The sequence below is a fragment of the Empidonax traillii genome, unplaced genomic scaffold, assembly GCF_003031625.1.
Source record: "Empidonax traillii isolate 1590-97213 ecotype Southwest subspecies unplaced genomic scaffold, ASM303162v1 scaffold1016:size208863, whole genome shotgun sequence".
In the NCBI taxonomy this organism is placed as follows: Eukaryota; Metazoa; Chordata; class Aves; order Passeriformes; family Tyrannidae; genus Empidonax; species Empidonax traillii.
Window position 1 is genome coordinate 82,735 of NW_020956209.1, and position 13,946 is coordinate 96,680.

Consider the following 13,946-nt stretch of genomic DNA (forward strand, 5'->3'; position numbering starts at 1 on the left):
ACACGTACTGCAAGTTAGAGCTTTCTGGGTAGAATTCACCCCAAACGCTTTTAAACTTTCAAATTATAGTGTCAGATAAACAAGTCACCTTGTCAGGTTTACCTGAATTTCTTCAATAAACTCTGATACCCACCTATAAGTTGGGATACTATTTCCAAAATTATTTGCTACCTGAGGAGAGTGCATTAATAAATAGATACAACATATGGCTCATATCCTGACATAGTAATATTAAGCATTTTTCAGAGTGTATGTCAGCACACAGCAACTACATATTGAACAAAAAGTCAAGTCAGATGACTCTCAGTGTTTTAAGGAACACTCTCTATTTTTGGGGTACCAAAAAACCTTGAAATTACACAGAAGGTACTAAAGCTGGTGAAGTTTACAGCAAAGGCTTTTGTGAAGTAGAGGAATTTTAATTTGAAAGGGTCAAGTAACTTCATTCTGCACCAAAAGTGGTATTCACCTCATAATATGATATAAAAGTCTAATAACATACTTGTGTATTTTAAAGAAAGAAGACTCATCTGTGATCATGAGATATTTTTCTGCTTAAACTACATGAACACAGTAAGCACTTTATTTATTCTTTAAAAGTTTTTTTGTTTTTCAAATGGCTTAAAATTTTATTGCAATACTTCTACAGCAATAGCAAAAACTAAATTTTGCACAACTCTGGCACAAACACCTGTTAATCTGATAACACATAAACCCTCCCCACTAACAAGGACTCCAGTTAGAATGAATAACAGAGATGTTTAGGGAATTGAGGGGGGACGACATTTGTTTGATTGACATGCGCCTTTCCTGGGAGCATGCAATGCATGTCCATAATCCTTAACAGTCTGACAGCACTAATATGACCTAATTCTTAGGGGAAAGAAAAGGTATATCTCTGTTACAACAGTTGTTTACCTATATTTTTATATTGAACAGTAATATTGAAGCTGTGTGACACTCTCTCCTAGTAATGCATTAAGTGTCTGTTCACATAGCTAGCCAAATGTCATGCATGATCTTTCCCACTACTGCTGCGGAAATCTTACAGGAAAGAGAATTTTTTGCTGCTTGTTGTATAAACCCTTCTGTGCTTCATTATATGTACTATTATATGTATTCTAGATGTATTATATTACTGGAAAAGCTGTTAGGTTGTTCTGTTGTTAGTATTCTACTGAGAACAAACATAACTTATCAACTGCCTGACTGCTTCTTGAAAAATAGGTATCAGTTTACCCCATTGAATTACTACACCTGTTTGAATTTTGGCCACTCCATCAGAGCAGCAAGCTAGCCTGAGGAACTTTCAACACACAGTTTTATTAGTCTACTTGACAAAACTTTCATAGCCTCAGGAGCTTGGAAAAAGTGGGAATAAAAAGGAATACCAAAATAGTGAAAAAGACTGAAAAATTGCATTTTGTATTTTGGCAATTGTAAACACCTACTTTCCTCCCTCATCATTAAACTTCCCTTTCAGGCTTTTTGTCTTTTTTTACCTTAAGCTCTGCACATAGTACCTGCTCAGTCCATTTAAACTCCATGGAAGGAACATAAACCTGGAACAAAAGCTATTGCTGAAACTTGATAATAGTAACTACTGATAAACACTGAACATTGATTTATGCATCATATCAATAACACAGAACATCTAAAATAGTAAAACGTTATATAGCTTGCTGACTGCAACAACACCAATGCAACAAGGAGAACAAATACATTATGAAACCCTCAAAAAAAAAAAAAAAAAAAAAAAAAAAAAAAAAAAAAAAAAAAAAAAAAAAAAAAAAAAAAAAAAAAAAAAAAAAAAAAAAAAAAAAAAAAAAAAAAAAAAAAAAAAAAAAAAAAAAAAAAAAAAAAAAAAAAAAAAAAAAAAAAAAAAAAAAAAAAAAAAAAAAAAAAAAAAAAAAGGCTTACCTTCTGTGCCATTGGGTGTCATGGAATTATTATTTATATGGGAGTTATCAAGTTTTGGACCACTGGGGGATTCACTACTACCACTTAGTCGTCTATGTGGGCTGGCTAGATCCTGCATTTCCATAGACCTGAAAACAAGATGCAACTACTCTTAGTGACATATTCAACATGAATTACACAGGAATTGCTTTTACAAGATGCAACTACTCTTAGTGACATATTCAACATGAATTACACAGGAATTGCTTTTACAAGATGCAGCCCACTATTAATCAATATCACAAAACCATTAAAAAAATTAACAGCTTCTCCCAACTTGACTTATTCCAGTGCTTAATTCATGTTTTAGCCCCAAACACAACTGACCAGCTACTGTAATTATTTTTACAGTTTGTAATAGAATAAAATTTAGATTCCAAGTACTGTACTTTAAACATTCACGTAACCTTCTGTTTTTAAGACACCTACAAAGATGGAATCACCAACATATGAAGGCATATATTCTCTTAACAACAAATTAACACTCTGCTTTTTCAGGATTTACCACTCAGTGGCAATATAATGGCCCTCCAAACCAAATAAAACACTTGAAGCAATTGTGGAAACCTATCATCTACTGACAGGGAATGAGATATTCCTGATGTATGTGTTTACTCTGGCAAACTACTTAATTGTTCCTCTGTTTCCGTTGAAACAAATGCAGCATTAAAACATTATTATGTCTGCTCACTTGTTTGCTTTGTGGATTACACAGAGCGTGCCCCAATTGCAAAGGGATACGAGCAACATACAGTGAATCCATACAGGCGTTAGTGTGCCTTAGCACTCTGCTGGATCTCAGCAGCTGTTGCTTAGGCAAAATAAGAAGAGAACAATTCCGATTCAAAGCAAAAATTAAAAGTTTAACCTGCACAAAAGCCGCTGGATATTTCAGACTGGTGGTTTCAATAGCTTTATATATAAAGGCCAACAGCCATCGCAACCATGACATATCCTTTGGTTGATGTTGGGGCTTATGACGGAAGTGTCCCATCCTTCCACTTTATACCTAAAACTTTTGATGTTATTTGATGTACTCATTCTAAGTAATTGTTCCCAGTAGAAACTTCATAGCTGACTCTGCCTCCAAGGCATTTGAACTAGCAATTTTTCACTTTAAAAGAAGTATTTAGGCTCTTTTAAAGACTATTAAAATTGTATAAAAAATTCCTCCTGCAGTAATGGTATGAATATCCTTAAGCCTAAGTGTCATTCCAGCTATGAAGTTTTCACATTTTAACTGGCATTTTATCACAAGTTCTAAACAAATATCCTTCATTTTATATTTGTTTACCTCATCTGATCTACACATAAAGAAGGATGATATCGCAATGAGTTCAAAAAGACAGTATCTTATATAAAGTCAAACAATTTACTGAAAAAGTGTATGTGCTCATGGCTTACAGACTTGTTTGCACGCACATATAAGTACCACTCCAGCACCTATTCATCCATGTAACATGGAAAATAAGAATAAATGTTTTACTTATCACTTGAAGTTAAAAAAAAACCCCAACACTAAAAAGGCTTGCAGAAAGATAGCAATTTTCAGTCAAATCCTTACCTGCAGCTTGAGGAAACAGCAACATCTGAACTAGTTTGGGACTTCTGCACCTGTAAACCAGGGAAACAAACAGAAGCTTCTATTACTCCGCTTTACTACGAGGCCTTAATTTAAAGAAAGGGTATCACCGCAGATGACAATTCTGTTCTTTAAATCCAAAGGGAGAGAGGTGGGTGCGGTGCCCGTGAAAGGCATATTGTCTTTTAAATTGAAGGCTCAACTGTTGTTTCCCCGGCAGGTCTCTCTCCCTCCTCCCTGCGCTGGGGGACGGCAGCCAAGTGACGGGATAGTGATTCATCAGGGGCCCGTGACAGCTGCAGAGGGGCTCACTCCTCCCACGGCACGGCACGGCACGGCACGGCTCCGCCACGCACCCCCGCAAAGGTAACCCTGCCGCGCCGGCCGAGGGCAGCGAGAGCTGCTCCAGCCCCAAGCCCCTCAGCATCCTCCACCCCTCTTGCCTCTTCTCATCCCTCCCTTCCCCTTAACTCTTCACAGATTCTTGCCCTCATTGTGTTGGCTTTCCTCTGCTCTTCGCCATCCTTTCTCCGTGCCTGGGCCACGGGGAACCCGCAAGCCACGTTCACCCCAAAGGCAAGGTGGAGCGGCTGACACTAATGTTTCTGGGGGAAGGGTGGGAATGACAACAATGGGCAGGTCTACCTGTGGTAAAGATCTTTAATATATGGCCAACAGTATTATACAACCACCTCTAAAACAACCCCATCTCCAGCCAGGGCGAATTAAAATCAAAACCCCACACATTATTGCACAAAGTACTACTCATAAAAATTCCAGTCGCTTATGAGATTTCTGATAAAATGACTTAAAAACCAATTCTGGCTAAATAAATAGGAGGAAGCTGTAGCATTTACCTCTGAGGTCACTCATCAGGAAAAGGAATCTGGTTCCACTGGGAAGCCCAGCAACAATTTTCCAGTTTAATAAAATTACTGCTTTTATAACTCAGGTGAGTAATAGTTTTCATATCCTATTAGAAGAACACTGTTGCTTTGCTAACACACTCTAGCCACTAATGATTGTCAGCAGGTGATAAAATTCAGGTGAAGATACACTGACACTGCTAGACACTGTTAGCATAAAAGCACACAAAAGCTTCTCTGGGCAAGGTATATATCCTCTTAACATCTGCAGTGAGGATCCTTCATGTGCGTTTCCATTCAGCCTGAACTGACATCTCTTAAATGATCACAGAGCAAAGACAAGGGAGATGAGGCATTTTAAGTGCCATAAAAATCATCCAAGCAAATCCTACTTATGTGTCTGTGGGGTGGGGTTTTTGTTATTTTTAATCACAGACAGAATTACTACTAGCAAGAGTAAACAACTGCTAGGGGCAGCCAGGCAATGAGGAAAATTACAAACGATGTCAAAAAGCATGCAATAATACATGCTGAAAAACATCAATCTTTTTATAACTGGGTACTTAAAGTGCTGCATAACACGCTTCTCAATACGTCGTTGCATGCCAAATCAAACCAGACTAGCAGATAAAGTCAAAACTGTGCATTTTGTTTCAAAGATTTTTTCTTTCCTCAGTTCTTTACCCCAGAAACTGCTGCGGAGTGCCTTAGGATATGTTTCTGCTGTTACTTCTAAACACCTGGAAAAAATTATAGGTGAGAACTAAGTTTGCTTACAGAGCTATCTTCACTCCCTCTTGCACAGGATCCTTTAAAACATATCTTTTGTAATAGGAAAAACTTCCATTTCAAATGGATCCTTTAATTAACTGATATTTTCTAATGTGCCCTACAGAATAATTCATATTTGATTAAATTCTAAAATACATGTAATCCTACTTTAATTACCAATTTTTAAAATAATAATAACTTCTGTGCATTTGCAAATATACATATGTACATGTGCATGTGTGTACATAGTGAGAGAGGTTTTATTTATAGATGCATGGGGGAAAGCAAAAAAAATAACCAGCTCATTTGAAGTGAATTAAATATATAACTTAACTGTCCTCCAACACTTTATGATTTGTGAAAGTTCATATCCACAATTTTCATTTTCATTAGACATACTTTAGATATATTCCTTTGTGTCTCAAGGATTATTTAAACCATGTGTTGCACGTTACCAAATTTAAAAATGACTCTTTAATCAAAATAACTTTAAAACAACTAATCCTCACTTAGGCTGGTCAGCTGAATCCACAGAGTGGTCCAGGAAAAATAAATCTACTCTCAAGAATGCGAATGCAGACAACAATTAGACACAGATGTGAGTGAAATTAGTTACAGTTTACAAAATGCTACACTTCACATGCTTTCAGTTTTTTATGTGTAGTACAAAATTACAACGTAGTAAGGAACCACACTCATGACGAACAGTTAGTTCATAGAATAAAAACATTTCTGGGTGGTGTGTTCTTGCTCTCATACATTCTCCCATTTTGTCAACAGATTTCTGGATAATTGAAGTTCTGCAACATAACTCACATATCAAACAAAAAGTGGAGAAATCCCCCAAATGCCATGGCCTTACCCACCCAGAAATGGGGCACAATTAAATTAAAAAAACAGAAAGAAAAAAAAAAAGGAGCTCTGACATTCCCTTCATACACAGTGCTCTGCTAAAACTAAAAATGCTGTATATGATAAACGAGACATTCACATCCTCCTTAATACCTCAAAAACATTATTGTGTATAATTTGATTGTTGTAAGTAACATTCGTAAGTTTTTTCTTAATACAAATTGAAGATCCAGGCACTATGTAGTACAAAGTGAGAAAAAAAGGACAATGATAGCAAAGCTACTTCAAATTCATCCAGTTAAGAATCCTAAATCAGTAACATCAAATTCTGATTAGTTAATGAGGTCTTTTAAGTTTGCCTTTTTTCTAATTAAATTTATAATTCTTCACAGATGTAGGTTTTGTTGATGTTCAATTTGTCTCTCTCATTTTGTTAAACCTCACATAGTACTCCACCAATCCATTGAATAGCCACATTAAATCTGTTAATACCATGCTCTTCAACCCCAGAAATTATTTCCAGAAGGCAAACTTGCTTTGAGAGATCATCAAACAAGACTTAAGGTACACATTTTATCACATTTTCCCTACCACAGAGCTCAGTATGCGGAGGAAAATTCATGACTTTTGCACTGTTTATTATACTTTGCTAAATTACAAATCAAAAGCATCTGACAGAAGATCATGTATGAAGCCAAAAAGTTAATAATGTTCTGTGAAAAGTAAACTGTAAATGGGAAGGGATTCTAAATTTCAGCAGCACAGAGAAAATAAAATGTAGGTACTTGTCTAAATTACAGGTTTTCCACAGTATTTTTGCTTGCTAGGAGCAATTTTTTCTAATGGCTATAATTTAAAACATTTTTCCAGCTGAAAAGAAATTTTCAAAGTGAAAATAAGAATTTAACCCAGAAAACTATAGCCAGCACATGCGCTTTATCTTGAAACATAAAGTTCTACTTTAAAGAAGCAAATTTCAAAGACAATGGCAGTTTTCAAATCAGACTGTTCCTTCTTAGGAAAAAAAAAAAAAAAAAATCTGTCATTTTTAGGAAGGGGTGGAGGGAGGGAGAGAAGTGGACTTTTCCCCAACAGCACTCTTTGCCTCCTTAAAAGCACTATGCAGCCAGTATCTACAGACATAATGGCTTCAACAGCCAAAATGTTACGAAACTAAAATGCAAATTGGCTGCAGAAAGGCACCTTGCTGGCAACCCAGGAAACTTGGTAATACTTTCACTCTTCCTATAATCGTACTCCTGGGCTCTAAGGGAAGAGGTAGTGCATTTTCACTAGATGTTCACGTCAAAGACAAATTGCACTTATTAAAGCAAAAGCAGGTAATTGCAGTTATTTCACTTTTAATTACTAGTTTAAATTCTAAAAGTGCTATCCTGCATGCTCGCTTCATACAATTATGAATGAAACATTTTGAAGCCCCAACACTTTCTTCCCTTTAAGAAAGAAGCGTTACAATGTGACAATGCTCCTATTATGACCAGCCATTTAAGAATGTCTTTCTGCTTTTCCAAGATTTTTTTTGGCTCCTGAGAAATATTTCATACTTATTGCAATTCAAACAAAATGATTACTCATTCTTTTTTTCTCCTCTCTCCAAAGGCGAAGCGTGACTCAAGCCGTCTGTCACTGAGCAGAACTGCTGAGAGGGGATGGCTGCTCATTTCCAGACCCTTGTAGGCCTTGGGAAAACTCTGACAGCAGTGAAGTGCTTGGCTAAAAACTGCATGTCATGTATTTGTCAGCAACATACAAAACGCTGTGTGCATACATGTTTATATACCTAAAATCATATAACCTATATACACACACACACATATATGTATGTATACAGATCCATATTATTAATTTATTTTACACACCAAAACAGCAGTCTGTGTTTTGGCAGATGCCTTGTGAACTGTGTCAGTACGAGATGGAAAATAAAAGAACCTTTATATGTGGTATCTAACGTTAAAAACTTCCAATGATACACTACACCACATTTCCACTTATTCCAAATTTTCCTGTGCTCATTTTTAAATTTAAACAAACTACATGAAACATGCTATCCTTTTTTTTTTTTCCCCTGAAACTTTTTATCTCTTCTGCTTACTTCAGTTTTAAATGTTTGCTTACAACAGAAAGGAAAAAACCCACCAAATGTTTTTAAACGCATTAGGAGCTTTAATTTTTCCAGAATAAATCTTACGCTGCAAAGGGCAGTTCTTCCTCTTGGTCTTTGAAACCCCGAGAGAAATACATACTTAGGAATGTTTGGTGGGTCTCTGTTGCTCAAAAGCAAGATGTAAATTTAATGAGACTTCAAAAGGTCTCTAACTTCCTCGTTCTAAGATCACCGTTCTAAATAAGCCACCTAAAATGTCAATAAACGTCAAATATTTCAGCTGTGTAGATGTTTATTCTGTCATCTTGAAGAGTTCTCCTGTGGGGATCTATGTGTTTTCCTTGGTGTTTGGAAAATTTAAACATATTAAGCGAAAGGATTTCCTGCTTCAGAAAGCACTGTCAAAATCTCTGTCAGGCATTCTTTCCCCAATTTTTTTATTATTTTTCTCACGCTCTCATATCTCTTTCACCAAGGTCTGCCAGTTTCCTACAGTACGTGTCTCTTTTCCCCGCCGTTTAACATCTCACCACCACGTTGCCCCTATCTACCGAACCATCAGCGCTCGAGGAAATCAAACGGGAGAATCCCCAAACCTGGCTGATCACAATAAACAGAACCGCCTAACATCTGTTTTGCGGGAAGCCTACAAACCCCATCCTGAATCGCGGCCAAAATTAGCTGCAGCACCTAGTGATTTATAATTGAGCGCTGCTCTCCTCCGGGACGGCAGAAAGCGCCCCTGCCCCTCCGCGCACCGCGGCCCCACCGCGCCGGGACCCGGGGCTGCTCGGCAGCCGGGCTGCTGCAGTCGCCCTCTTTCCCTGGTCTTGTCCTCCCGCTCTCGCCTCTCCCGCCACCGCCGCTGTCAGCGCCCGCGCCGCCCGCCTGGTACTCACGGAGCCGGGCGCAGCCTCCGCGGGCCCGCAGCGCGGCCGCGCCTCCCGCGGCGCGGCGGGGCGGGCGCGCCCCGGGCGTGGGTCGGAGCCGGGGCCGGGGCCGGAGCGGGTCGGCGGCGGGCAGACAAAGCACAGGGGAGGGAGGGTGCCTCCAGCCCCGCCGTCTGTTTGCTCAGCCTTGTGGGTCTGCCCAGGCACTGCCTGGGGGCACGCTGCTGCCGCTCCCGCTCTCCTCCTCACTCCCCTTCTCCTTCCTTTTTTTTTTTTTTTTTTTTCCCTTTTTTTCCTCCCTCCCTCCTTTTGGGTTTTGTTTTTGTTTTTGTAAAGCGAACCGCAGCTATTCTCTTGTCCCCCAGCCTTATTGGTTTAGAAGCAATAACCGCGATGAGGCTTGCGCGGTCAAGTCAGCCTTCCTGCCGGGGCTGTCGCTTCGCCGCGGCCGCGGGAGCGGGAACTGCGCGCCCCTGGCCCCCCGCCGCCACAGCCCCTTGCTCTGCACCTTCTTCAGCCTCACCCCAGAACAACTCCCGAATCCCCCGGGTCCCTCCTCATTTGGAAAGTTTAATTGTGTGTAGATGCGTCCCCCCTCTAGTAAGCCGGGTTTAAACTAAAGCCGTCCTAATAGAATAACTGGAATTACACCAATATTATATCAATGAGAGAAGCTAAATAGGGATACTCACAGAGGCTCTTAAGCATACAAGCATCACACACGTCCGGACATGCCGTTTTGATTGGATATGTAACAGATTTGTTCTCAAATATCTGAGATTCTTGCAACCTTGTAAAGAAGGGGTCTGCTAAAACTATTTAAGCCAGCCTTCTCCAATTTAAAGGTATTTATTAAATAAAGTATCCGGAACTTTTAAAATGGTTTAAACCACTTAAACCATTAAGTATCTGTACCCCCAAAAACAATTGTAAATATATGCAACTTTGTATTTCAGTTATTACTGCTCACTTACTAAAGTTTTAAAATTTAGCAAAATTTTAAGAAACTGCATAAAGGTCCTTTCCATAGACCTTACAAATATTCCCAAAGAAGAGAGAGATGGTTGCATAGGGTTAATTCTGTGCATTAAGTAACAGTAACTCTTTAAAGCTTAGCTTTTACCAATCGATAAGTAATTAAGTAATTTAATTAGCAAACCATTAAACTGGAATGGGCTTATGATACATTTCTATTACAGAATTTTGGTTGCTCATAATTCAAAAAAGCTCTTTTAAAAATATATACACAATGTTAAAAACATTAAAACATACACAATAACTAAATCTGACCAGTGTTCTCTGCAGCATTTCCACTTTGTAGATGGTATCTTTCACTTCATGTGACATTATATTTCTACACTCTTTCAGTACACATAATCCAAACATGATGAGGAAAACAGCATAACGATTTGCAGAACCAAAAAAAAAAAAAAAAGGTCTTAATATCATGCCAGGTCTACAGCACTCAATAAATTCAAAAGTAAAGCAAAACAAAATAAAAAACCCAAACAAACAAACAAACTTCATCCTGTATAAATAGATTGAAACAAAACTTTTTTTTCTTTACAAAAATCTGTGGTTATTCACTGCTAATATATCCTTACCTTCAATTAACTAATCTGTGAATGAAAGCAATACTTCTAGAGAAGAAATGTCTTCTGGCTACTACATCCCAGTAAGCGAGACATTATTTTGTAGCAAGTACATTGGGAATACTTCAGGAAAGCAGATCAGTTTGCAAAGCTACAAGTCAACCTCGAGCTGAAAAGGCACCTAGGATTTCATTTTGTTTAGCGGAGAAAAGGGATCTCGGGAGACAGTCACACACCATATATGGGAACCCAGGTCAAAATAAGCAGCTTTCGATTGGGCCTGTCTGCGTAGCCAGCACAAACACTATCCCATCACTTCTTTAGAGTCACACACCAGATCTCATGCCAAGAAAACTATTTATCAAGTTCTATATTAAACTGTGAAAGAAATACAAATTACATATTATAGAGACATGCAGTTTTGTCAGGTAAAAATCACTGAAATCCTGAAATACAAGGCTATGCAATCATCCTGAACTACATGATTTTTTGGAACAGCCACGATCCTCTGGATTTTTTACTAGTGTTAATAAGATCATTTTTTTAAAAACCTATCCAATCCTGTATGGAGTTAAAGGCATACTCTTGCTTCACTGACTCTAGGAGTTACATATATTACATGAAAAAAATCAGGTACACACTTTAAGGAAGCAGAAGTTCATTTTTTTTCTGGAAGAAAAACTCAAAGAATATTATGTTGTTGTGGGGTACCATCTGACACTGGAAAAGGTAACTCAAAACCTTTTTGCAAAAATAGTGGTTCTTAAATGATGCTATGGAAATCAAAAAATTATTTAAAAACAGACTGTGACTTCCAGGGATGCATGTAATTTTTTGCATAAATCTATTTCATTCCATTTGGAAAACAAACAAACAAACAAAACAACCAACAAATAGCACAAATATATGAATAAACTTTACTGTTTTAAATGTAAAGCATACTGAAACAGGTTTACTGTTGGTTAGAGTTTGTAATCCCTACTGGGAGTTTTATCTAAGTAATAACTTCAGGAGTGTGCCCAGTCTCTGTATTTAATTAAAGTAAGACGGATCCCCACACACACGTACAGAGCTTGATGATGTGATGATAAACGTGGGATAAATTACACACAGGCTAAGATGATCAGAAAAAGGGTGTTGATGATGCATTGCAAGAAAAGAATCAGCTTTGAATTTTTAATCTCTTCTGTAGTATGGCATGTGGGCAGTATGGGAACTGAAGCCATCTAAATTATCTAGATGGGGGATATGAGATAAAGTAGGGTCCTCTTTGTTTATACAGCCATTAAACAGTGCCTTAAAGTTCTTTATCTGATGTCTGAAGATTGGACTTCAGATTAGTTTATATCATTACCCCATGATATGGTCTAACCTATGAACTTATTCTACAGCTGATACTGTGGACCAGATCCTTATATGGTTTAAGTGAGTGCAGGGTTTTTTTATTTCAATAGGTAATCTAATTATGACAGCTGAGCACTAAACCGATTTGAAACCTACTTGAAAGAGGTTTATTTGCTTAGCTTTTTGATTACGTTCTTCCAACTAACTGCATACCAAGTCAGTGCAGGCTACATTGTTGATCATTGGCACCCAACATCAATTTCAAACCACAATTGCACTAACACTGGGTTTGGACAGAGATTTCAGTGGGATTTGTATATGTTTACATCATGCCTGAATTTGCCCCGATTCTGCACTCCTGTTAATGCAGCTGGCATCTCAGGAGTCCTAAGAAGTAAAGGACTAGGACTATTACATAATATCAAATGCTACAACAAGCTGTGGGGTATATTTTTACAACTATTACTCATGCAATATGGTTTTAACTCCATATGCAGTGTCACACACTTGTTTTTGCGCTGGTAAAACGGATCCATCTGGAACAAGTATTTATGGTGTGCTTAGGTACTACAATTACAGATGTGCTGATAATTAAGAAAAATTAGATGTAAAATGTATTATGGAACAGTGGGATGTTCGCATGTTTGTCTCCAAGTAGCAAATACTGCTGAAATATTTAACATTAGAAATAGGCCCAGGAAGACCACACTTCACTAAAGCAAAAGATGCATCCCATTGCTCCTGAGAGCTGCTGCCTGGCTTTTTCCATAACAACTGCAGTGCAACATCAGAACCCTCTGAAGCAGGCAATATCCCTCCTATGCCTCCATACAAGTTTTATCTTACACATAGCAGCTGTTGCCTAGAGACGTCCCTGGCTGGAGCAGAAGTTTGCAGCATTTGACAGGAGCCCTTATTGTCTCCTGCTACTCATGTGAGCAAAAGTAGAGAGACCTCAGTAATTACAAACAATAAAAGTGATAGAAATCAACCATTTTAAGTGTTCTGTCCAAAAAATTATCAGCCTGATTGAGAAGACCAATTTCATCTTACTCTTTCAAGATACATTGAATAAAGTCAATATTGAATTAAAATCTATGTGTAATGTGTTATAAGAAAAGGGGTGTGCTGCTAACCATCATCCTTAGTCAAAATGTATATGAACTGCTGGCCCCGGTGTGCTCATTTGCATGCAATTGTACTCATTTTCAATCCACAAATTCAGTATGAATTACAGAATAATTTTGTATAGTAGGAAAATAAATAGGAAATAGTAGTCTTTATTAATCTTACCTAGATACTACTTCAGCTTTTTGGAATGAATGCATGACTTATATATGATTCTGAAATAGCTCTTGACAGCTGTGATATAAACAAATGCAGAGATTGTACACAGAAGAAGAGGTCAAAATCTAGTTTGAAAGCAAATACCTTGGCGTTTCTCAATTTTTCATTTTCCAAAATGAAAGTATGTTTGGGTTTTTTTCAGTAAATTTGTTGCACCTTAAAAGCATTATATAACGGGTAAAAAAATAGTGTTGTTTATATATTTATAGGCACCAATAGTATAAATTATAGGTATACTCAGTACTGTAACTGCAAAATAAGTAAGTAGTTTGGCAGGGTAAAGGGACAGTTTTGACATAAAGGTAAGTTTTAAATGTATCTAATACTATTAACTCTCTTTTGGTGTTTCTCAACACCCTACATGTCTCTTCTACAAATCTCATGAGGGTAACTATACTTATGACTGCTACACAAAAATACTGATAAGCTTGGTCTCCAGGTCATCTGAAGTAGGTGCTTTAGACAAAAGTGATGGTTTTTCCCTAAAGGCCGAGAAACTAGGTCTGTGACATCCTAAGGGCAGAGCTATGAGATCTTCTCCAGATTTAAGAGTAATGTAATTTTCTAACTGTAACAGCCTTAATTTAAACAGTGTCTTAGCTATTACACTGAACTGTA

At 37.8% G+C, this 13,946-nt stretch overlaps 1 protein-coding gene and 1 long non-coding RNA gene across 2 annotated transcripts in view; one reads left to right on the forward strand and one right to left on the reverse strand.

Annotated features, from left to right (window-relative positions):
• Positions 1-13,946, reverse strand: part of EYA1 (EYA transcriptional coactivator and phosphatase 1) — a 161,925-nt gene that overhangs the window by 80,607 nt on the left and 67,372 nt on the right. Inside the window, exons 3-4 of the mRNA XM_027904186.1 lie at positions 3,524-3,573; positions 1,921-2,048 (exon numbers count right to left, since the gene is read on the reverse strand). Coding sequence (XP_027759987.1) covers positions 1,921-2,048; positions 3,524-3,573 — 178 coding nt within the window. The remainder of the gene's footprint in view (positions 1-1,920; positions 2,049-3,523; positions 3,574-13,946) is intronic.
• LOC114068235 lies at positions 3,860-7,843 on the forward strand. The gene is made up of 3 exons (XR_003573531.1): positions 3,860-3,907; positions 5,084-5,163; positions 7,651-7,843. It is a non-coding gene; the product is annotated as an uncharacterized LOC114068235 (long non-coding RNA).